This window comes from Nyctereutes procyonoides, unplaced genomic scaffold, assembly GCF_905146905.1.
Source record: "Nyctereutes procyonoides isolate TBG_1078 unplaced genomic scaffold, NYPRO_anot_genome, whole genome shotgun sequence".
Lineage (NCBI taxonomy): Eukaryota > Metazoa > Chordata > Mammalia > Carnivora > Canidae > Nyctereutes > Nyctereutes procyonoides.
In genome coordinates, this window is record NW_026575131.1 from 7,438,261 (window position 1) to 7,461,137 (window position 22,877).

Below are 22,877 nucleotides of genomic sequence, written 5' to 3' on the forward strand. Positions count from 1 at the left end.
TAACAAAGGCTAGAAAGAAGAAGGAAGAACAGCTTCTGCATGTATTTACTCCTGTCCATAGGAGTGTGGACGCCTGTCCTCTTGACCTAAAAGAGCAGGAACGTTCAAGAAAAGGGGCTGTTCCACTTGTCTCAATGTCCCTAGTTCTAGGTCTAGACATGAAACATGATGCATACTCAGACCCTCTTTTCCAAAAATTGTAGCTGTCAGCAGAAATGGTCAGCTCTTTGGTGCCTGATTCTCATTCCCTCCCTACTCCTCACCCACAAAATTGAGAATCCTAGTTCTGAAGTAACCTTTGACTTCACTTCCACAACTCCCCTCTGCTCTGGTTATTTGATGTGTCTAAGAGAGCTAGGCTGCAGAGTCACATCTGGCTGGGAGGGTGACCAGCACGTACTGCAGCCTACAGGGTCTACTGGGAAAAACAATGCCATAGGTTACCAATTCTGTAAGCTTGAGCACCCACAAATCCGATTTCCTGGGAATTAGGGAGACCCACATTTCTGTGACCCAGACTCTTTGTGTCTTGATGCTTTGTACCAGGTGCTTAATACACTTTCAGACACGAGGAGGGAAGAGAGGCAGAAACGTGACTATACCAATCCTTGTGGCTCTATGAAGTTACAAAGTTCTCAGGGACCCTTTGGGAATCAGAGATTTTCTGAACTGTGGGACAGTTCCCTGTGAACAGATGTTACCATCTCAGAGAGGGTGAGAGGCCAAGGAGGCTTGGGGGGGGGGGATCTTGAGATCAGGGATTTGAAGCAGAAAAGTAACTACTAGGAATGAGCAGATGCTATGTGGAGATGATCACATCGTTCCATGGACTGGCAGGACAAAACATGCTCTGTGGTCTCAAGCAACTGTCTGGAAATCCCAGATGCAAATTTAGAGATGTTTGCCTAAGTTCTGAGCAATACTACCCTTTTAGAGCTTAGGGACTATTCCTTCAGGATAATAATAATAATAATAAGCAGTGTGAATACAAAGATTGGCCAATCCTACTCAGAGCTCATGGGATCCTCACAATCACCCTGACTTTGAAACAGGAGCTACTATCTTCTTTGGAGAGATAAGAGAATTGAGGCTGGCAAGGGCAGATCCTGGAGCCCAAACCAGGACTCCATGCTTCAAATCTCCATGTCTTTCCACCTCACTCCATCTGCCTCAGACATGCAGGTCTGCCTAGCAGAGTGGCCCACGAGCTTTGGGGCAGGCGCTGCAGCCATGGCGAGGCAGCTGCTGCCTTCTTTGGGCCTCAGAGCATGAGAAACAGTAAGGCATAGTGATTAAAAGAGACTGGGCTTTGAGTTCAGTAAGACTGGATTTCTTTTTGCCTCAGTCTCCCCTATCTGTAAAGTGGGGGAAGTACTAAGGAAAATAGGGAGGTGACTACTTTAAGGGGTTGTTTTGGAAGTAAAGAGACAGCTTTTGTAGAGCACCTAGCACACAGCATTCAATGTACAGTGAGTGTGGGGAAGGAAAGGAAGTGTGGGCTCCCAAAACACCCCTGGGCACTTTCAATTTGTAATCCTGAGTTGAGACCGCAATCTCCAAGGATGGAACTGAGAGGGTTTTGCAAGTATGTCATGCAGGTGATAAAACACAGGAAGAGCAACTCAATGAACACCATTCTGCTGGGAACTGCCACATATAGTTTGTTCATTCCTTTAATTTTTAAAAATGAGTAAGCAGACAATCGTGTGCCCTTTTAATACCCAATAAAAACGTTCATTATGTAAAACAGTACAACCTTTTTCATTTTTTAATAATTCTGTAAATATCTCAAAGGATGTATTGTTTCTAATGAATATCAAAAAAGTCACCACAATGACATTTCCCCTGCCCTCATATCTCCCACCCCACCCCACCCCAAAGTTGCCCAAATACTAGTAGGAAATTACAAAAACAAAACAAAACAAAACAAAAAACCAAAAGCCAGAGTAAAAGCCCTCCCTCCGCCCTGCCCCATGAGTCATGTTAGATGAGTGAAAGGTTAAGTGCCACAAGTACAATGCAGTGCGCCCCTAGCGAGACCTTAGAGCTGTAGGTGGAGAACCAGTAGCAGCAGCAGTGGGGAGTCTCCCTCCCCGGGACCTGGTGGAAGATGAGTAGACAAGGACAGACACAGCAGAAGGTGCAGCACGAGGCCCGAGCCTCCTGGGTCCGCTTCCTGGGTCCACCAGATGAGACAGCTCAGGGAGAGCCAGGCAGGCCTGGGCAGTGTGTGCAAAATTGGGCCCAGACCAGGCTTCCCAGCCTGCCTGGGGGGCACTGGGCATCCCTTCTAGCAAACTCGGGCTTCAGCTGGGGGCTGGTCAGACCAGAGAAGCTGTCAGTTTGGAAAGTTCTGGGTGAATCAAACATGTGGGTTCCCTACAGGAAACTAAAGCCTTACTTTAGAGACAGCTCTTGTTTCCACCAAATAAAACTGGGGACATAAAGGAAAAGGAGAAAGAATGCACCTTCCCTGTCCCCAAATAACTCAGAATCCAAGACAGAGAGCTGATGAAGTCTGATTAAAGAAGAGGGAGATCAGGCTGAGAGGTCTGAGGCAGGACCTGCCTTGTCCCCGCCCCCCCCCAAAAGCCCCAGGCCTGCACAGAGGGAGGGGCGGGAGCCCGGTTTTCCCTCCAGTATAAGTGCAGAGGCTTCTCAGCTGCTTGGTGAGAGATGCAGGTAGGATGGCTCCCAAAGAAAGGGTAGGGAGAAAAGGGTCTGCTGGTGATAAGAAGGATGGGGAGGGATGAGAGATAGCAAGAGAGAGAGGAGGGCAGGGGACAGTAAGAGAGAGAAGAGGTGGCAGGGAGATGAAGAAGGGACCAAAGGACAACACCAGGCTCCAGGCTCTCCAGGGGTTCCTTCCCCTGGGAGGCTGGTGGAAGGTCCCAGACACAGATCCTGGCTAGGGCAGTGGCAGGCCAGATAGCTGCTTCCTGACCCCGAAAAGCAGCATCCAGGCGACTCCAGCCAGCCCCATGAGGATGGAGGGGCAGACATGATAAGGAGAGCAGATGGACAGGACAGGACGAGCCCTGTCACAGAGGCTGAGGACCTGGCCGGACTCCAGAGTGCATCAAGCCAGGGTTTTAAGGGAAAACACATCATTTCCATGACAAACTTGATTTCATATAAGCAGGGGTGGGTGCAGGGATAATAGCTTGGGAGCCTTCAAGAACAACCCACGGTCAACGTCAAGGGCAGGCCTGCTGGGCAGCGAACAACACCAAGAGAATCCCCAAGAGACATGGCCAGGCCAAGGAAGGACCCTCAGAGATCACCTGATCCAGCCTTCCTGTTGGGAGATGGGGAAACTTAGGCCCAGAAAGAGGATGGGAGCACCCAAGGTCACTTAGTGGGATTAGGACGGACAGATCACTTTGTCTTCTCTGACACAGCCTTGCTGTCTGCAAACACATTGCTAAGAGGTTGGGGATGGCAAAGGCAGGATTCAAAGGCAAAGCCCTCCCTGGGGGCATGGAGGAGGGGCAGCTGCAATGGTCAGGGACAAACATGGGACAGGGACTGGTCAGCTAAAAGGCTGACAGAGAACAGGCATCACTCCCACCCCACCTGCCCCACAGCCCAAGTATAAAAGTTTGACCATATGATACAACTTCCCCCAACCCCTAGAAAACATGGGTTAAAACCGTCCTAGCACAGATTCTGCTAGTCCCTGTACAGTATTATCTCTTTGTAATGTTACTTACATGGTAACTGGGGGCAAGGAGGGGAATGGGACTTTAAACCAGAGTGTACACAGCCACCTTAAAATTAACTTGTTAATAAATCCGGTGCAAAACAAGCAAGCCTCTATCATTAGGTGAAGTACATGTTTCAGGTATTCATTTACACGCACGAGGTGGGGGGAGGGAAGGAAGGAGAGGCATCCGAGGTGGCAGGTGTTGCTCAGAAGTGCGTCTCCTTCTCTGTGATGGCTGCAATGGTCCCATCGCCCTTGAGTTTGGCGTCACAGTCATTAACGGTCACCGTCCGTGGGCCTGCCCCAAGCTTGCCCCGCATTTTCAGATCAGCGCTGGGGATGGTCAACTTCCGGAATTTCTGTATAGTTGGAGAGAAGAGCTGTCTGAGTGGGACTGCCAGGGTCCTGGCGCCTGGCTCGGCCTCTCCAGACTGCATGGGTGGACACCAGGGCCCATGGAGTCATCAAGACCAAGGGGTGGGCCTCAGCGCTGTCACTCAGAGCTCTGTTCTGTTTCCTCCTCCGGAAAATGGGGGCAACAGAGGTACCCGCTCCTGGGGTTTGCCGAGGAATGAGGAGATAGTTTACAGAAGTGCTTAGCACTGTACCTGGCCTGCTGCAGGTCCCTCCCTCCAGTAGAGACAAAGCAGCTGGGCTTGGAGTCCTGCTCACTGCTCGCTGGCTGTTCGCTAGCTCTGTTAGGTAACTCACCTAACCTCTAGGAGTTGCATTTTCTTCTGTGAAACAGGATAACAGTACTGGCCTGAAAGGGGCGTTGTAGGAGTGAACTAAGGTACTTCTAGGGCTGTTTATGTGATTGCTGGATAAATGGGTATGTTTCCCACAAAAGGGATGTCATACTATGGGGCCACTGTCCAGGGGAACACATAGAGTGTGTGCCTTGTGCTCCTTGGGCTGTGCTTGGAGATGGAAACATTAGCACAGCCTTATGCTGCCTTGCAAAATGTCCAGCACTGAGCTGGGCACGGATAGTGTGGCTGTCATCCCCATTGTACCAGGCTGACTCCTGACACATGCTTCTGCTGCCACAGTGCCGCCTGGGGCCCCACGCCTCAATTTCATGTATACCCAGCAGGGTCCTTGGGAGAAGACAGGCCAGGATTTGGGAGATTCTTTCTAGGCATGAACCCTTTCCTCAGGAAGGCTGCAAAGATTTTTGGAGGTCTGATTTTTTTTCACGATCAAGGTTCTGTCCTCTTCCAGATGCTGACATGCCTAAGAGGCTGAGCCTACATTGCCTGGGTGGGAATAACAGGCCAGTTTCCCTATGCTGAACACCTTCTGTGTACCAGGCACTAGGTCTTAATACAGGACAGGGATTGAGAGCATGAGCTCCAGATCAGAGGCATTTGGGGTTGAATCCCAGCTCTGTCACTTAACTGGGGTGAAAAACTTGGCCTCTCTGTGTCTCAGTTTCCTCATTTGTCAAAGGGAGAGAGCAGACACCTGCCTTCTAGGATTAACATGAGCCTCCATTTAGTTGACCTTGCCACAGATTAGCACAGATTATCCATCCTCATAGCAGTTCTCTCAGGTAAGTACCATTGACTCCATTTTTCCTTCCAGATCCCTCCTGTCAGCTGGCAGAAACTTCTGGAAGCAGAGGGAGGTGAACTAACTGGCACACATTTCCTCAGTAAGGAAGGCCTGGAAATCAGTTCTTCTTTTTTTAAAGAGTTTATTTATTTATTCATGAGAGTAGGCTCCCTTCAGGGAGTCTGATGAGGGACTTAATCCTGGGACTTCAGGATCACACCCTGGGCAGAAGGCAGGCCCCAAACTACTATACCACCCAGGTGCCCCTAGAAATCAGTTCTGCTGTCTTTAATAAACCTCGCTCTCTGCGGAGGCAGGTGTGTGAGCTTAGGCAGACGGAAGAAGCTCAGGAACATAGCCTCTCCTTCCCCCTACCCACCTTCTCTCCCACCATGCCAGGACTGAGCTAATCTCTGGAGGATTCACAAGGGGACACTGGGCATTCCTGATTACCAAAGGCTAATGGAAGTTCGTGCAGGGGCTTGCAGGGACCAAGGACATGGTTTGGTTCCAGATCAGAACTAACCAACTGCTCTTGACCTACATTCCCTACAGGAGCCAAGGAAACTCTCTCGGGGGGCATGAGCAGGCTTGTGAGAGACTTTCCCTCTCAGCTTGGTCCTTCTCTATCATAGCCAACTTATGGTCCATATATATAGTGGAATATGACTCAGCCATAAAAAGGAAGGAAATCCTGCTGTTTGTGACAATATGGATGGAACTTGAGAACATGATGCTAAGTGAGATGAGCCAGACAAGGACAAACACTGTATAATATCACTTATATGTGGAACCTAAAGAAAAAACAACACAAAACAAAAACCTAACAAACAAACAAACCTAACCCAAGCTCAAAGATACATAAAACAGACTGTGGTTGCCAAAGGTGGGTGGGTGGGGTTGGGGGAGTGGGTGGTAAAATGAGTGAAGAGGGCCAAAACGTACAGACTTCCAGCTATAAAATAAATAAGTCATGGGAGATGTAATGCACAACATGGTGACTATAGATAATAATACTGTATTGTATATTTGAAAGTTGCTAAGATAATAGATCTTCAAAGTTCTCATCACAAGAGAAAGAATTTGTAACTGTGTGGTGAGGGATGTTAACTAGACCTCACTGTGGTGATCACAATACATACAAATATTAGACCATTATGTTGTTACCTAACACTAATATAATGTTATATGTCCATTATACCTCAATTTATTTAAGAATTTATTTATTTTATATTTACATTTTTTAAAACTTAAATTTGCTAACATATAGTATAAGACCCAGTGTTGATTTAAAAATTTTGGCTTACTAAGTTTTGGCTGAGTGATTTCATTTTTCTGGGCTTCAGTTTCCCTACCTATTGAAGGCAGAAAATGAGGCCAGCATCCTGGTTTGCCCCAAGGATTAAAGGAGATTCATGTAGAGAGTCTAGCATGATGACGACATGGGACAGGTGTTTCCCAAGCATCAGACCCTCTCCCTATGTCCTGGGGATGGGGGTCCTTCACGCACTAACAGATCAGTAAAAGCTACCACTTGGTCACTCTGTTCCAGGTCCCAGTCTAAGTGCTTTCCCTATAGAAACTCATCGAGTCCTTACAAAAACCTCCGTAAGTCAGGATCTGCTATTGTCCCCATATTACAGATGAGGACACTCAGAGAAGATGGTTCAACTTCCAGGCCTCACAGAGATGACTTCACACAATGGTAATAATGAACACCTTCCAGGGAGGAGCTGGCCATGGCTTCCCTGGGAGATGTGTGAGGGCTCATTCTTGACACATTGTTTAGATAAGACCCATGGACTTGCTCCTGCTCTTCAGCCCACGAGGCAGAGCCAGGGCCCGTGTGTGCTGCAGCACCCTCTGAGCCGTCCTTGCCAACCTGCCACCCCCTCCCCCACCTGGGCTGTCTCACCTCAGGCAGCGTCCCCTCTGTCTTCCACATCTTGATGAAGATCCAGAGTGGGATGCAGAGCATGGAGGACAGGGCCATGAGCCAGCCGATGCTGTAGCCCCAGGTGGGGTAGGTATAGATGTTGTTGTACTTGAGAGGCTTGTACTTGACCAGGAAAAAGATGAAAATGCCCTGCCAAGAGACAGGGAGAAGTCCCTGGGGGCTGGCCTTAGGTGACAGGCGCAGGCCTGCATGCAGGAGGCCAGCAGGGAGAGGGCCCACCCTGTGTGATAGCCCTGGACAGGTGAAGCCCTGTGCCAGCTCACCTGCATCAGACACACAGGGAACGGACTCCCACAGACCCCAGCACCTCATTGGGGCTGTGAGACCCTTCCCACCCCAGAAGCCTCATCCCCAGCCTCTGCCCAGTCAGGAATCTTCTAGCTCCTTCTCGGGGCTGCTTTCAAAGTGGCCTTTGCAGAACCATGATGGTTTGTGAAGATGCTCTGAGATACTTTCAATGCCAAGAACTGGGTGAAGAGCAGTGGGGTTGTGTGGTTTTTTTTTTTTTTTTTTTTTTTTTTTTTTTTTATTAAACACAAAGGCCTCTCCAAGGTATGGCCTGAGGGACAAAGCATGAGCCCCAACTTTACCTCAGTTCTGTGGCTTTCTCTGTTAACAGCAAAGCAAACGTTGTCTCTCATACGATCCTTGGCCCCCATGGTGACAGGCCCCAGCCACTTAGCTTGCAGGTACAGAATCCGAGGCTTCTGCTCAGTCACATAGCAAACTGGTGGCGGAGCCAGGATCCCAGTGAGGCCCCTCCCTGGCCAAGCCCAGAAACTGTCCCCATGACTCCAACTTAGATAGCTGTCGGGTGCTTTGGACTCTCTGAATGTACAGAGGGTCACCCAGAGGGCCAGCACCTCCTCAGTTTCAGCCTCGGCCAGGCTTGTGGCACTAGAATGGAAAAGTGGGTGAGTGGGCTGGAGGCAGCTGCTGGCAGGGCCCTTACCGCACAGATTCCGGGGGTCACAACCTTCCAGCACCATTTAATGAGCGACAATGGCCGGTAGCCAATCATGTCTTCGATGTTATCGTAGAAGCGATTGCTTCCTGTCCAGAATAAAACAGACAGGCACACACACCCCAGAGGATTTTTGTACAAGACCCAGAGGGAAGGCTAGGAGTGTTTGCTTTCCCCAGCCCAGACAAATGACAGCAGGGAACGGATTTCTCACTTAACAACTACCAAGATGTCATATATGTGAGGTTTCAGAATATACTCCAGTAGAAGAAATTCTGGTCCTTTTGAGAGGCAGGGCCAGGGCCTGGCTAACATCCTTGGGGGCAGGAAGCAGGGCTCTGCAGGGGACAGCCTGACTGGGCTGCTAATGAGTGGGGCAGCCCACAGTGGGGGCCTGTTCCCAAGCTATGCTTATTGTGGGAATATCCATCATCAAGAGTCCAGCAATCCTCATCCACTCATTTGGTTTAGGGAATAGGAGAAGCAGAAGGCGGGCATTGAATGAGGGCTGGGCACTGTGCTGGCTGCTTTGCCCACTCTAAGTCCTACTTGGAGACATGGTGGGGACTGCCCCATTTTACAGAAGGGAAAACTGAATCTCCAAGGCAGAAGGCCAGGGCCCGAGGTCACAGTGCCTGAGTCTGGAACCTCTCCTTGTGCCGTAGGGGTGTAAGAACAAGAAACTCTCCAGACATGTGTGAAAGGCTGAGCCCCTGAGGGAAAGGAGGATGAGGTGGACACAGATGGAGACAAGCCGCAGAGAACCAGAGCCCACCTGAGCCCCAGGCGTCCATATGCTGGGCACCATGGCAGGCTGCTGGGGTGTGGGTGGGCCCAGCCTTTACTTACCATACACCCAGCCGATGCAGACACACTCAAAGATGGCCACAAAGAGAAGGCACATCCCACTGGCAGCATAGGAGTCAAAGAGCTGGAAGATGTACATGCCGCCCTGCAGAGTGGGAGGAGAGAGGGATACACAGACACAGGGGAGGGCAGAGTCGGCTAGCTGGTCTTGGAAAGGCCCTCTGCTGTGCCCTGTGGCTACCATCAGCCAGGAGTCACTTCCACCAGGGCAGACTGCTGCTTCCTAGTCTCCCAAAACAATACACCCTCTGCACCTAAGCACCCAGAGGTTGCTGGGCTTATGATGGTTTGTGTTGCCTCTGCTCCCTAAATGTCGGAGACAACACAGAAACCCAGAGATTAGAGGTTGGGTGGCCTCAGCCCCTTTCCCTGAAGGCTCTAACAGCCTCCCCACTGGCCTCTTTGCCTCCAGCCTCACTCTCTCCAGCCTTTCACACATTAGGACCTACCATGCAAATCCAATCATGTTGCTCCACAGGTTAACCTTACTCCTTGGCTCCCATCAGCCTGCCAGTCAGGGCTGCCCTCTCACTTGGCCTTGTCTCCCCTTCCTCACATGCTTTCCCATGACAGACTAAGGGATAGTCTTGCCTCTGTGCCTTTGCAAATGCTGTTCCTTCTTTACTTGGTAAGTTTCTTCACAGCTCAGCTCATATGTCACCTCTTCCAAGAAGCCCTCTCTGACAGCCTTATTTTCTCTTTAGGCCTCTGTAGCACATTTTATGGATTCACAGTTTTTTTTTTTTTTTTCCCCATTAGTCACTCTGTTAGCTCTGGGCTTCAGCTGGGGAGGCCCCCACACCTCCTGCCAGTGTGGGGTCTGGCTCGAAGTAGGTCTCCGATAGCTGCAAGTTGAATTGTGTGGAGCAAGAGCTCTGTGGGGGAGGGACTCTGAATGGCTTGTCCCCAGCTGTGTCTCTGTTTCTGGTCAAGGACTTGGCACACAGTAGGTGTACAATCTTTGCGGGGTGCAGGGATGACGTGGGCCAGCTCTGTGGTGTATGCATCTGTGATGACAGACTTCAGGGACAGGCCTGGGAGGTATAAGCTCAGCTGGCCCAGTGAGCTGACCCAGGAAGCTTTCTAAAAGCTGGGAAGCTCAGCTGACCCAGGAAGGTTTCTAAAAGGGAGGGATGGCAAGGCGGGGTGGCCAGCTGCAGTTCTGGGAAAGGTTGGGATCTATATAGGCAATCTTTATAACACATGACAGCTCTGAGAGGAATACAATCAACAGCAGAAGAATTAAAAGTGGAAAAGGGAAGGAGGGTCAGTGGTGGGGGAGAGGCACTATGAATGCCAGGACAAAGTGTGGACAGCCTCCTGTGTCTGCCACAAGGAGTTACTTAGGATTAAGCTTCTGGCCTGTGGTCCCACAGCTCCTAGGGCCTCCTTCCACCTTATGAGACCACACACAGGCTGGGACAGTTTGTTTCCCCCACTCATCTCTTCAGTTGGATCTGGGGCAACATCTTGATGCCCAGAGGCCTGGACAGATAACATGAGGGAGAGGTGGGCCTGATGTGTGACATCAGGAAGTGGTGAGGACTGGTGCTAACTGGGGAGCATGGGCTGCCTCTGGCCACACAGCTCTGGTTGAAAGTTGCTAGGGGAGGCAGTCCTGAGTGCAGCCAGATGTGCAGATTTTCTAGAAGATGTCAGAAATCCAGATTTTCAAGAGATATCCTTCTCAATTGTTGGCAACCTATTAATGTTCCTAAAAACACAGGGAGGTAGGGATGCCTGGATGGCTCAGCGGTTGAGCGTCTGCCTTTGGCTCAGGGCAGGATCCTGCAGTCCTGGGATCGAGTCCCACATCGGATTCCCTGCATGGAGACTGCTTCTCCCTCTTCCTGTGTGTCTCTCTGTGTGTCTCTCATGAATAAATAAAATCTAAAAAAAAAAAAAAAAAAAAAAAAAAACCAAAACCAAAACCCAAACAAACACAGGGAGGTAAAACAAAAGGGATCTCTGGGCCGTATCTAGTCTGGGCCTCCCGTCGGTGCTGAATGTGGTGGATATTCAGGGCTGTGAGATTAAGGAGCAGGTAAGAGGCTCTCTGTGACCAGGAGTGAGTGGGCTTGGCTCTCTGAGTTAAAAGCTGAGACCATGCTCCTAACTGCTCTCTTGAGTGTCTTCTTCCATGAACATCATGCATATATATGCAGCACTCTCTAAGCACCAGGCTCTGATTGAACTGCTTCCCATGCCTCAGTCTAGGTGATCCTTATAGCATATGTAATTACAAGGCAGGCCCAACTGCAGTCCTCAGTACTCATAAGGGAAACCGAGGCACTGAGCAGCGAGAGCACTTGCCACAGATCATCCAGCCAGCCAGTGGTGGGACTGAGGATTGAACCTAGGCGGTCTGGCTGCATAGCCCATGCTCTTGATTCACCACACTGCTGTGGTGGAAGATAAAAAATTTGTGGGCTATTTTTTCCCCAAAGCCGAGCTTTAAATGTGTATAAATGAGGGAGAAGATCCTGCCAGCAATTACTGTGAAGGCTGAGGCCGACATGGTCCATTTGGCAATTTGAACTTCTCTGGTGCAATCACTCACAGATAATACTGCATGGAGGCAGAAGGTTGGCATGTAAAGCCCGAGTGTCTGCTGATTAATGGTCAGCACAGCGTTAATTCCTTGATGGACCCAGGGGCCCCAAGGCACCCCTGGGGCAGACCTGTGGCCTCAGGTTGAAGGGGGGGCATGATGGCTCTGCGTGGCTGGGGCACCCAGGGCCCGAGGTCCAGGAGGGCACTCTGCCTGCCTGCTCCAGGCCAGTGACACCCATGCCAGTGCCTGCTCTTTTTGTACCACCCGCCCCCCCCCCATCAGCCTCGTTAACACATCACATTAACCCCCAATTTGCATGTGACAAAGGCTCTACTTTGTGTAATTAATCAGCACTTAATGAAGCCCTGCTCATTGTAGGGCTGGTTTCCCTGTGTGGGGAGAGGAGGGATGAAAACAGGAAGTGCCACCCCATTCATTTCCTAGAAGCTGATTATCATTCCCATTAATGTGACAATGACTAGGAGCAGTAATAACACCAGCTGCCCCGCCCTGAGTGCCCACCCTCTGCCAGGCCCCAGGGCACAGAGCCCGGCAAGGCCAGCTCCTGTCTTCATGGACCTCATGGCCTCATGGGGGAGAGATATGTGAATGGAGCCATCATTCTAAGGTGGGAGGAAGGCTAGGCTGAGCCTGGAACAGTGCCTGATGAAAGGAAAGCAGAGGAGGCTTCCAGGCGGTAGCCTCTGAGCTCAGAAGCAGAGGATGAAGAGGATCCACAGACCAACCTCAGTATCACCTTAGTTGTTTCAATAGACTGGAATTCCCTCATTTCTTTCCATGTTTCTTATAGAAGCTCTTCTTGTCTCTACGCAACAGTTTTTCTTTTTTTTTTTTTAGATTTTATTTATTTATTCATGAAAGACAGAGAGAGAGTGAGAGACAGAGAGAGAGAGGGGGGGGGAGGGGGCAGAGACACAGGCAGAGGGAGAAGCAGGCTCCATGCAGGGAGTCTGACATGGGACTCTATCCTGGGTCTCCAGGATCACGCCCTGGGCCGAAGGCTGGCGCTAAACTGCTGAGCCACCCAGGGTTCCCCTATTTTTTTCCTTTTTAAATCAATTAATTTTACCAGTGTGGGGGGAAAAGATATCTAATCTCACCTTCCCAAGGTACTTGGAAAAGTATCAGACAGGATGGCTGCAGGCAGGGAGAGAAGCATGGTGCTGTTAGAGTCTTAATATGGCAGGGGGTGGGGTCATGGTGCACCCGTCCTCACCCGTGGCCCAGCAGAGACCAGAGACAAGGGGCTGGGGCTCAGACACATAATGCCTGAAGGTGCCAAACAGCCTCGTGCATGTCTGTTCTCAGTGACATTCCAGAAAAGCCTGCTCTGAACTTGACCCCAAGAGCAGTACATGGTGGAGGGATCTATAGCTAACACTGTCTCTTTCACCCAGAAGTACTGTAATGGTGGATTGGGTGTTCAGATGCTCATGACTACCAGATAAACCCAGTATTTCTCTTTGTGAGTTTTATTCTCTTCTGGTAGGGATCATGGTGACCATTAGCTGAACATTCACACATGTTAAGACCTTGTGCTCAGGGCTCGATGAGAACCTCCAATAATCTCCACAAAGAGGAGAAAATGAGTCCTGGAGTGTGGAGGCCGAGAAAAATTAAGGCCATTCCACCTCAAGTTTAGCATTAGCACAAGTATAGCCATCTTAGGCCCCTGTGAATAAGAGCTGAACTTTACAGGAAAAAGCAGAATGTCCTCAGCAGAGAATCCCATATCAGAAAGACAACAGAACTCAGATTTGCCCTCAGCAGAGAATCCCATATCAGATCTTAAGAAACTCCCCCACCCTTTCTCTCATATTGGAAAGAAAAAAAATTCCTCCATCCCTTCTGAAAATCCCCTAGACCAGCCCATAAAAAAACCCAGCTGTAACCTACTTCAGGGTCCAAGCCCCTGCTCTGCTGTGTGGTGTATACTTGGACCCAAGCTCGAGCTTGTAAATAAACCTCGTGTACCTGCATTGGTGTTGTTTCCTTGGTGGTTTCTCGGATTCGCAATCTTGGGCACAACATGGAGAATATCTAAACCTGGCCAGGGTCACACAACCAATCACAGAGCTGGGATTTAACATCAGAACTGCCTAACCCAGGGCCCAGGCACTCAACCTTCATGTTACCATGTTCACATCGCTTACTTGAGTCCACATCACTCACCTCTGTTAGCATCACAAGGCCCAGAAAATAGGAGACGATGGATAGAGCCAGGATGAGCAGCTCCCGGCGGTAGCCCCTCCGGAAGACCTTGGGGTACATGTCCACCACAGCGGTCACAAGGCTTTCCACGCACACGAACTAGACAGTGTTGATAGGATGGTGTCAAGCCCGAGAGGAAGTCGGTTCTTAGTGGCCCTGGCTCCGGGCAAGTGCAACAGGCTCAACCCCTGGGCTTCCCTCCCACTGGGCCTTAATTTCCTTCCCAGGTTCACACTGACAGAGGACTTCCAGGATGCCAGCAAGCCCATTTAACAGATGAGAACACTGAGGCTCAGAGAGGGGAAGTAACCTGCCCAAGGGCCCTCAGCAAGGAAGTGGGAGAGTCATGACTTAAAAGGGAGTCTCCTGACTTTAAAGCAAGCACTCTTCCCCTATGCTTCCTGTCATGTGCTTATGGGCTGGGCCCTGTTCTGAGGTCAACTACTTCAATGAGATGCTGTCTGAGGCAAGATGGGCGTCTCCATAACTGTCCTGAGAGCTGAGGGCTCAGCTAGTGGCAGGCTTTGGGCAGTCTCTGTGAGCAGGGCTTCATTTTCTCATTCTCTGGGACTGTGACAATTCCCCAGTCCTTTGCTTCTGCTGGGCAAGCACCCCCTCTGATGGGTGGAGAGCAGTTGGAGGTGAGCTAGCACCTAGCTCTTAGGTTTCTGCTATGGGACTCTCTGGGCCTGGCCAGACTATGCAGGCTTAAGGCAGCAGAGCTTGAGCCACTAAGTGTCTGCATCCCACCATGCTGAGACTGGGCCAGACACACAGTAGCAGTTCTATTCCTGCTCACCCATCAACACCCAGCCCAAATATCCCAACACACTGATCAGCCCCATCCCTGGGTTCTCCCAGCACTGGGCAGATCCCCTGCCTGAGCCTTTTCCGGACTGTTCTTCCTCGACCCCAGCTTGGGCAGAACAGACCCTTCCTCTCCTCTATAACCATGCCATCCCCTGCCTCACCTCTTGGTGCCCGTGGAGCTTCTGTCTATCTCCTTACAAGGTGGGACCCTGGAGGGCAGGGACTGTGCCATTTTCATCCATTTCCAGTGGCACAGAGGATGTGCTCAGAAAAGGTTTGATAAATTAATAAAAAAATAATAAATAATGGCAAATACATGGTGCTTGTTGAGAGCCAGGATCTTTTCTAAGCAGTTAACAGGAACAAGCAATCTTGTTCTAGAGACTGGGCTTTATTTAGCCACTGTGCTAGACCACCAACAGGGAGGGAAGTAAAAGAAGTAAAGGATTCCTTTGCTGGTTACCATGTGGAGACACTTCCTTCCCTGGAGCCATTTTTTGGCCCCAAATCTTTTCCAAATCACTTGTACCTCCTCAGGAAAGGTATTTCTAGCTTCACTGTGCAGATAAAGGGACCAAGCACAGAGAGGTAAAGTGACACAGCTGGGGCTCAAAACCAGCCCCATATGACTCTAAAGCCCAGGCTCCTAGCCTCCAGGTTAGCCTGCCTCTACTGCAGAGCTGGCTGCGGTCCTTTCTCCAGGGTCCTCAGGGAAGGAAGAAGATGCAATTCAGGGAACGCTGTTTATCCAGGGCCCAAACTGAAGAGAAATCGGAGCGCGTGGGCTAAGAGGCACGAAAACCTGGGTGCATGTTCCAGCAACTCACTCAGCCTCAGTTTCTTCATCTGCAAAAAGGGGCTCCCAGTCCATGTGGTTATTGTGACAAAGAATGGAGCATGTGGCCCAGGCATAGCAAGTGCAACACACCTGGGGGTAAGCAGAGTGGCCATCTGCCCACTAGGCCCCCAGGTCTTCCTTGCTAAGAGCATTTCAGCCCAAGAACTGGCTCTGCTCAACACCCCCAGGCACTTAGGGAGCCAAGGGCCCAGCCCCCATCCCTCTGCAGGACAGTCACTGTCACACACAAACTGCCAATCCCTCCTGAGGCCTCTGCTCACAACAATGGAAGAGAAGATTATCAGCAGAAACACCCGGTGCCTCAGCAGCTCAGCTTAGCACTTTCTGAGAAATCATCCAGGGGAAGAAATTGAACTTGGCTGGGTTGACAGACACACTGGCCATGAGGCTTGAGTGCTGAGTGACTTGCACAAGGTAATGGGTAGGGGCAGCCCCATGCCAATGGAGTCTGATAGCAGAGCCACTGGCTTTGGGTGGAACATGTCCACTGGGGCTCTTAGGGATACCTGCTGTGCTGGAACAGCAGGCAAAAGGGTAGACTTCAGAGAGTGAAGAGTGAGTGACTGGAGGCTATGGGGTTCCAGCTGGAAAATCAAGAAGAGAACTAGAGGAGGGCTGGGGTGTGTTTTACAGTGTGAGAAGATTAAGTGCATGCATTCATGGGGAGATAAAGGAAAATGTGCACAGATAAATTGCTAGTTCTAACTATACACCCTTCACTGAGGAAGGCAGGCTGCCGAGTGGAGGACGGGTAGGGAGAACCCCATCAGCAGAAGAGGGCAGGATAATGGGCATTGGGGAACTGATGGTGGTGCGAGGACCCATGCGACTACCTGGAGCATGTCAGGGATGGGCCATGACATGGAGACAGAGGAAGGAAGGAGAAGGTATTTTTCTGTGTTTCCGTGTTCCTCACGATTTGGCTAGGACAGGGACACTTGGTGGTAGAGTCCTTGGATACCATTAATCATAGCCCTCTCTCTGAGAATTTCTTCCACTTGCTATTGGGCAGAAGTATTTTCACAGCACGTAAGTATTTAGCAATTTTTTAAAAACTTGGATTGGGAGTTGGGAATTCCAGGTAAGACAAAGTGCATTTGGGAAGATGTGTAAGGATCCATACAGGTGTGTCTTGGGGGAGATTGTGGAGATCACAGTGTGCTGAGAGGACAGGAAGGTGGGGATGGTGGGCAGGGCCCTAACAAGCAGCACCAAGGTGCCACTAAGGCCCATGAGCTGCTCTAACAGCAGTGTTTGGTCTCCCTGCCCTCCCAGGCTGGGGTCCCCCCTTACCTGGCTGTCCAGGCCCAGGAAGATGAGCATCATGAAGAACAAGGCGGCCCACAGTGGGGAGAGAGGCATCATGGTGACAGCCTTGGGGTAAGCAATAAAGGCCAGGCCAGGGCCTGGAGAGGAAGGGGGGGGGGGAGAGAGAGAGAGAGAGAGGTGCTGGGTGGAGTTCAGTCCCTCTTTCAACTGTTATTTTAATCCATCATATATTGAATGCCTCCTTTGTGCAGGTGCTGCACCTAATTCTCCCTCAAATCGCGTACATCTCCCAGCCACCCTATGCAGTTGGCACTTTTATGATGCCTATCGTGGGAACGATGAGGCACAGAGATGTAAGGAAGGGTCAGGAGGGGTCGGGATTTAAACCCAGGCTGGTCTGACACACAGACTTCCCTCTTCACAGTCCTGTCTCTATTGTTCTCTCTGGGGCAGACGTGGGGGTGGTGGCTTAAAATGCAGATTCTCGGGCCCACCCTTGAGATTCTGATTGGGTCAGTCTAGGGTAAGGCAAGGACCAGGTACCAGGTGATTCCAATGTGGTAGCAGGAGTCCAGGCTTGGACGAATGCTGTTCTACCCCAGCCTGTCTCTTCCTTTGGTTCCTCCCCTCATTTCCACAGTCTACAACTGACTTATTTTGGCTGCTCCAAATAGAGAGCTTGGTTAGCATGTCCTGAGGATGAGCTTTATTAATATCAGGGGAGAGATACCTGATTTTCTAGCCCTGTAGCACAGTGGTCAAGGGCACAGGTTCTGCAGTCGGATGGCCTGGGTTCAAATCCTTGTTCTTTATTGTGATCTCTATCTGTTTCCTCAGCTGAAAAATGGGGATAATAAAATCCTACCTAATAAAGTGGTTTTGAGAATTCAGTAAGATGATGCAGAATATGGAAAGCACTTAAGGTAAATGTTCAATAAACATTAACTCTGATTTTTTACCTTAATTAAAAGCAACCTTCTTAAAGTCTAATTTACCTATAATAAGCACTCATTTTAAGTGCACAGTTCAATGAGTTTTGAAATATAGACACCCAGATAACTGCATTCAAGATACAGAACATTTCTATTGCCCCCCTGGGGCCCTCCTCTCTATTTCCATTCCTTGTCTTAGCTCCAGGCAACCATTTATCTGATTTATTTTCACCTTATATTAGCTTTGCCCATCCCATTTGGGGCTGGAATTGCTTGGTCATATGGCAACACACACTTAACTTCCTAAGAAATGCCAAAATGAAGTCCAAAGTAGGTGTCATTTACATTCCTACTGCAATGTTTGAGGGTTCCAGTGGCTCCACATTTTTGCCAACGCTGTATATTATCAAATGTGGAGTTACCATCACATGTCTTCATTGTCTGTTCATAAATCTTCTTCTGTGAAGTCCTTGTTGAGTTTGCCCATTTTTTTTTTTTTTTTTACTGGTTTGTATCCTTTTTATTGAGTTGTGGGAATTCTTGATGTATTTGGTACAAGCACTTTATCAGAGAAGTGTTATCAATATTTTTTCTTAGTCTGTGGCTTGCCTTGTCATTTTTCTTAATGGTATCTTGTAAAGAGCAGGAGTTTCAAATTTTCCACTTGTTTGTTGCTAGCATACAAAAAATACAAAAGGTTTTTGTTTATTGTCCTTTTATCTTGTGGCATTACTAAGTTCACTTAATTTCTGTATGGTTTTCTTAGGATTTTCTATGTGGTCCATCATGTTCGTGCATAAATATAGTTTTATTTTCCATTTTCCAATCTTAATAATTTTTATTTATTTTTCTTGCTTTATTGCACTCTCTAGGAACTCTAGTACCAATGAAATAAAAGCAGAAACAGCATATATACTTGTTTTGTTTCTGATTTTAGGGGCAAGTATTCAATATTTATTGGCTAGGATCAGTTTTTCGGGGCTTATGTCCTTTTTTTCTGTTCTAGTATCCAACTCAGGATTCCACACTGCACTTCATGGATGTATTTCTTTACTCTCCTCCAATCTGCAACAGATCCTTAGTCTTGTCTTTCATGACATTGATATTTTTGAGGAGTACTTGTCATTCTTTTGCAGAAGGTCCCTCAGTGTGGGTTTGTCTGATGTTTTCTCATTATTAAACAGAAATTATACATCTTTGGGGAGCAAGAACAGCATAGAAGTGATGTTGGGTCCTTCTCAGTGCATCATATTGGGGAGAGTGGTTTATGATGTCTGTAAACCTTTGTACTGGTGATGTTTACCTTGATCACTTGGTTAAGTTGGTGAATGCCAGTTTTCTCCACTGTAAAATTACTATGTTTCTCCTTATAATTGATAAATATCTTGGGGAGGATACTTTGAGATTATGAGAATATATAAATATATTTATAAATAAATATCCTGTTTCCAGCCAAACTTATACCCACTGATTTTAGCATCCATCGGTAGATCTTACCTGCAACAATTATTCCTGTGGTGTTTGCTGCACAGGTTTCTATTTTCTTCATTCCTTTTACATTTATTAATTAGAATTCTTTCATAAGAGAGACCTGTCCCTTCACGCTTGTTTATTTATTCACTTTTTATTTATTTCAGTGTGGACTCCTGGGCATTCAGTTTATTCTATCACAATCCAATACTATCATTATTTATTTTGCTATTCAAATTGTTCTAGGTTTTGCTACTAGGAGCTTCTTTAGATTGCTTCCTATGTCCTTTTGACATGCCTCCATTCTTTTTCTGAGAACTTACTTATTTTCTGGCACCACTAAATGTTCCAGTGTCATCATGTCTTGCACTGGAATAAACTGTTTCTCCAAGAAGCCCTGGTTCCTTTCATGGAAAGTGGTGTTCAGAAACCAAGATCTGGCTCCTGGGTATGTTCATTGCTACTGAGGTATCACTTCTTGCAGACCCTCTCAACATACAATGAGACCTGTCTATATATCTACATGTACATACACACATATATTTCTTTTTTTTTCACACATATATTTCTATATCTATCTATATTTTAAACCCATGAGTCCATCCCGACACTTGCAATTCTAATAGAGTTCATTGTAGCTTCCTCACTTTCCTTATTTGTAAATTCTTTCTCCATGAAAAATCTGTCTCTAATGATCTGTATTGACTTGTTTATTCAATCCTATCATACATTTACAAGAGTTACAGAGTTGCAAACCCATACCTCCCCGTACAAATAAGAGAACAGTACAATAATTTTTATTTTTAGCCTTATAGTGTCCAGTCAAAATACTGTTTACTGAAATTTACTTAGGTTATATCTTTTCTTTCCCATTCTCTTCAGTGCGGTTACATTATTCATTTGTAATAATGTTTCTCTAAGAGTCAGAGCTAATAAAAATATACTAAGAAAAGTACTATTTCCTTCTCACCCTTACCAAATTCCACCCTTCTTCTATCCTTTGTGCACTTTTCCCCTGTAGGTAACCATTGTCTTTATTTTCTAGTTTATCCTTCCCATATTTCTTCTGCACAGACGAGAAGGCATACTTTCTTATATTTTCCTCTTATACAATGGGCAGGATACTATAGATATTATCTTTTTAAACTTACACACACATCACTTAAAAAATAGCTTTCACTATCCATTTATTTTATTATTTTTATACTATTGTGAGTGAATGTTGAATTTTTCAAAGACTTTTTTAGTATCTACGAAGATAATTTTGTGATTTATTTCATTTGGGCTATTAATATGGTATATGATATTAGTGGATTTTCTAGCATTAAACCAACCTTGTATTATTCTAGGAGTAAATCCTACTTTGGACATGGTATATTACCTTCTGAATGTGATTTTGGATTCTAATATTTTCAGTTTGGGTTTGTTAATACTTATTTACTATTCTTGCATCACTATGCATGAGTGATATTTTGTTTCTTTGCATTGTCTATTTGGTGTTGGTATCAATGTTACACATGCTTCATATAAATAGTTGAGAAGTTTTCCTTCACTTTCAATGCTCTGAAATAATTTATTGACCATTGAAACTATCTGGTCCTTAAGGGTTTGACAGAATTATCTGAGAAACCATCTGGGCCTAATGTTTACGTTTTTTGTTTTGTTTTGTTTTATTGGTGGGGTAGTTCCTCATTAACTTTGTCTATTGGCTTAAGCTTTCTAAATCAAATGTAGTCAATTGTGGCAATCTGTATTTTTCTAGGAAAATATACATTTCATTTAAGTTTTCAAATTTATGTGTAGAGAAGGAGTCTCTTGTAAGGAAGTCTCTTGTTAAAAAAAAATGTCTTCTACTTCAGTGGTTATTTCCCTGTTATTATTTCTTATTTCACTATTCGTATGTTTTCTTTTTTTTTTTTTTTTGTGGCCCTCTGGTAATTTGTATATTTTTAAAGATCCAGAATTTTAATTTGTTAATTAGATCTAGTGTTACTCTATAATTACTTCATTCATTCTTGCTTTTTATTATTTCCTTCCTTGTGCTTTCTTTTGGTTCACTTTGTTATTTTTCTGAATGGGGAATATATATAATTTTCATTCTTGTCACTTTTGTTGATAAATGTGTTTAGCGTAGTTTTATTCTTAGTTCATTTCTATCTAGTTTTCTCTTATTATTAGCTTATTTCTCTATCTTTGTACCTCCTGCAGTTTGCTTGATAAAGATTATTACTGTATTATTCAGTGCATATATTTTTATGTGCATTACATCTTTATTGTGAATTGTAGCTTTTACCATTAATATTTAGTGCTTTAAGGCTTGAATTTTACTTTGCCTGATATCAGGATTGCGATCATTGTTTATTCTTTTAGTTTTTATGGATCATTTTGTTTTAATTAGGTGTATCTCTTTTATGTACAGCATATATATAGGTCAAATTTGGTGAGCCAAATTGAAAATCTTTTTCTTTTAATAGATGAGTTAAGCCTACTTACATTTATCAATATGACTGATATCTTGACAAAATATTTTATGGTTATGTGTATTTTAAAGTATTTGTTATGTTTCTCTAGGAGTTGTGTATTTTTTGTTCTTTTATTTACTTTTTTTTGGTACTTAGGAAGGTTAATGTTTTTGTTCTAGTAGGTTACCTTTATACTTCCATCTTTTAAAAATGTCCTTAAAACCATTATTTTCCTATTTAAACCTTTACTGCCTGGCTTTCAGTTCCTCCCATCTCCACGCCATATCATTTGATACCACTTATGGCCCACACAACGAGATTTTTCTATTTTCCTCTTGCCTTTTCTCTCCATCTTGTAGTTCAGTGATTTCTACTTTGTTAAGAGGACACAGCATATTTCTACATTAGTTCTCTATCCTCTTCGCCACCTTTGCTTTGGTCTTAGATGTATACTTAAATATTTTTAAGTGTTTACCATCATTCCTTTTACTGAAGTTTTCCTAGTCATTACTGGGTTGGATGAAGCTCATTCTCTAGTAGATTCCTCCAGAAAACTGATGAATATAGGAGTCTCAAAGTTCTGTTTAAAATGGTTTTTCTATAGTCTTGACATTTTCTATAGCCTTGCTTCACACTTCTTTGTGTGAATTTTTTAAAAAATGCTGCTTCATAGTTGCCTTTCTTTGTGTGCTGGTTTTGAAAAGTGTGATACCAGTTTAATTCTTTTGCCCTTGTAAGTTATTTAATCTTTTTTGTCTGGAAGCCTTGAGGATTTTATCATTATCTTTGAAAACTAGTATCTTTACCAGAATGTCTTGGAGTTGATCAATCTGGGTTAATATTCATTAGTGCCCAAGAAGTCCTTTCAATGTATAGATTTAACTCTTTTTTTTCTGTTTCTGAAAAGTCTTCTTGGATTATAGCTTTAAATATTACCTCTGTTCATTGTTTTCTTTTTCTTCTTCAGGGACTCTATAATATGAATATTTTCTGCTTTGCTGGTCTTCCATTTCTACATTTTTACTTTTTTTGAACATTTTCATGCACTTCCTTGTTTTCTTTCCTTTTTAAAATGTCCCTTTATTGATATGATTCTCCATCAGACACCTTATAATTTATTTTTCATTTCTAAGATAACTTGGTTTTATCCTTTTTTCATTTTTCCCTCCTGAGTTCAATCAACTTTCTCCTTACTTATGCCTGTTCTCCCCTTCCCTCATTTGTTAGTTTTAAAATTC

At 46.2% G+C, this 22,877-nt stretch overlaps 1 protein-coding gene across 1 annotated transcript in view; it reads right to left on the reverse strand.

The window, feature by feature from the left end:
- Positions 1-1,881: 1,881 nt before the first annotated feature.
- Positions 1,882-22,877, reverse strand: part of SLC6A11 (solute carrier family 6 member 11) — a 130,227-nt gene continuing 109,231 nt past the window's right edge. Inside the window, exons 9-14 of the mRNA XM_055344737.1 lie at positions 16,800-16,912; positions 13,799-13,936; positions 9,034-9,136; positions 8,173-8,273; positions 7,179-7,349; positions 1,882-4,065 (exon numbers count right to left, since the gene is read on the reverse strand). Coding sequence (XP_055200712.1) covers positions 3,913-4,065; positions 7,179-7,349; positions 8,173-8,273; positions 9,034-9,136; positions 13,799-13,936; positions 16,800-16,912 — 779 coding nt within the window. The 3' untranslated portion in view covers positions 1,882-3,912. The remainder of the gene's footprint in view (positions 4,066-7,178; positions 7,350-8,172; positions 8,274-9,033; positions 9,137-13,798; positions 13,937-16,799; positions 16,913-22,877) is intronic.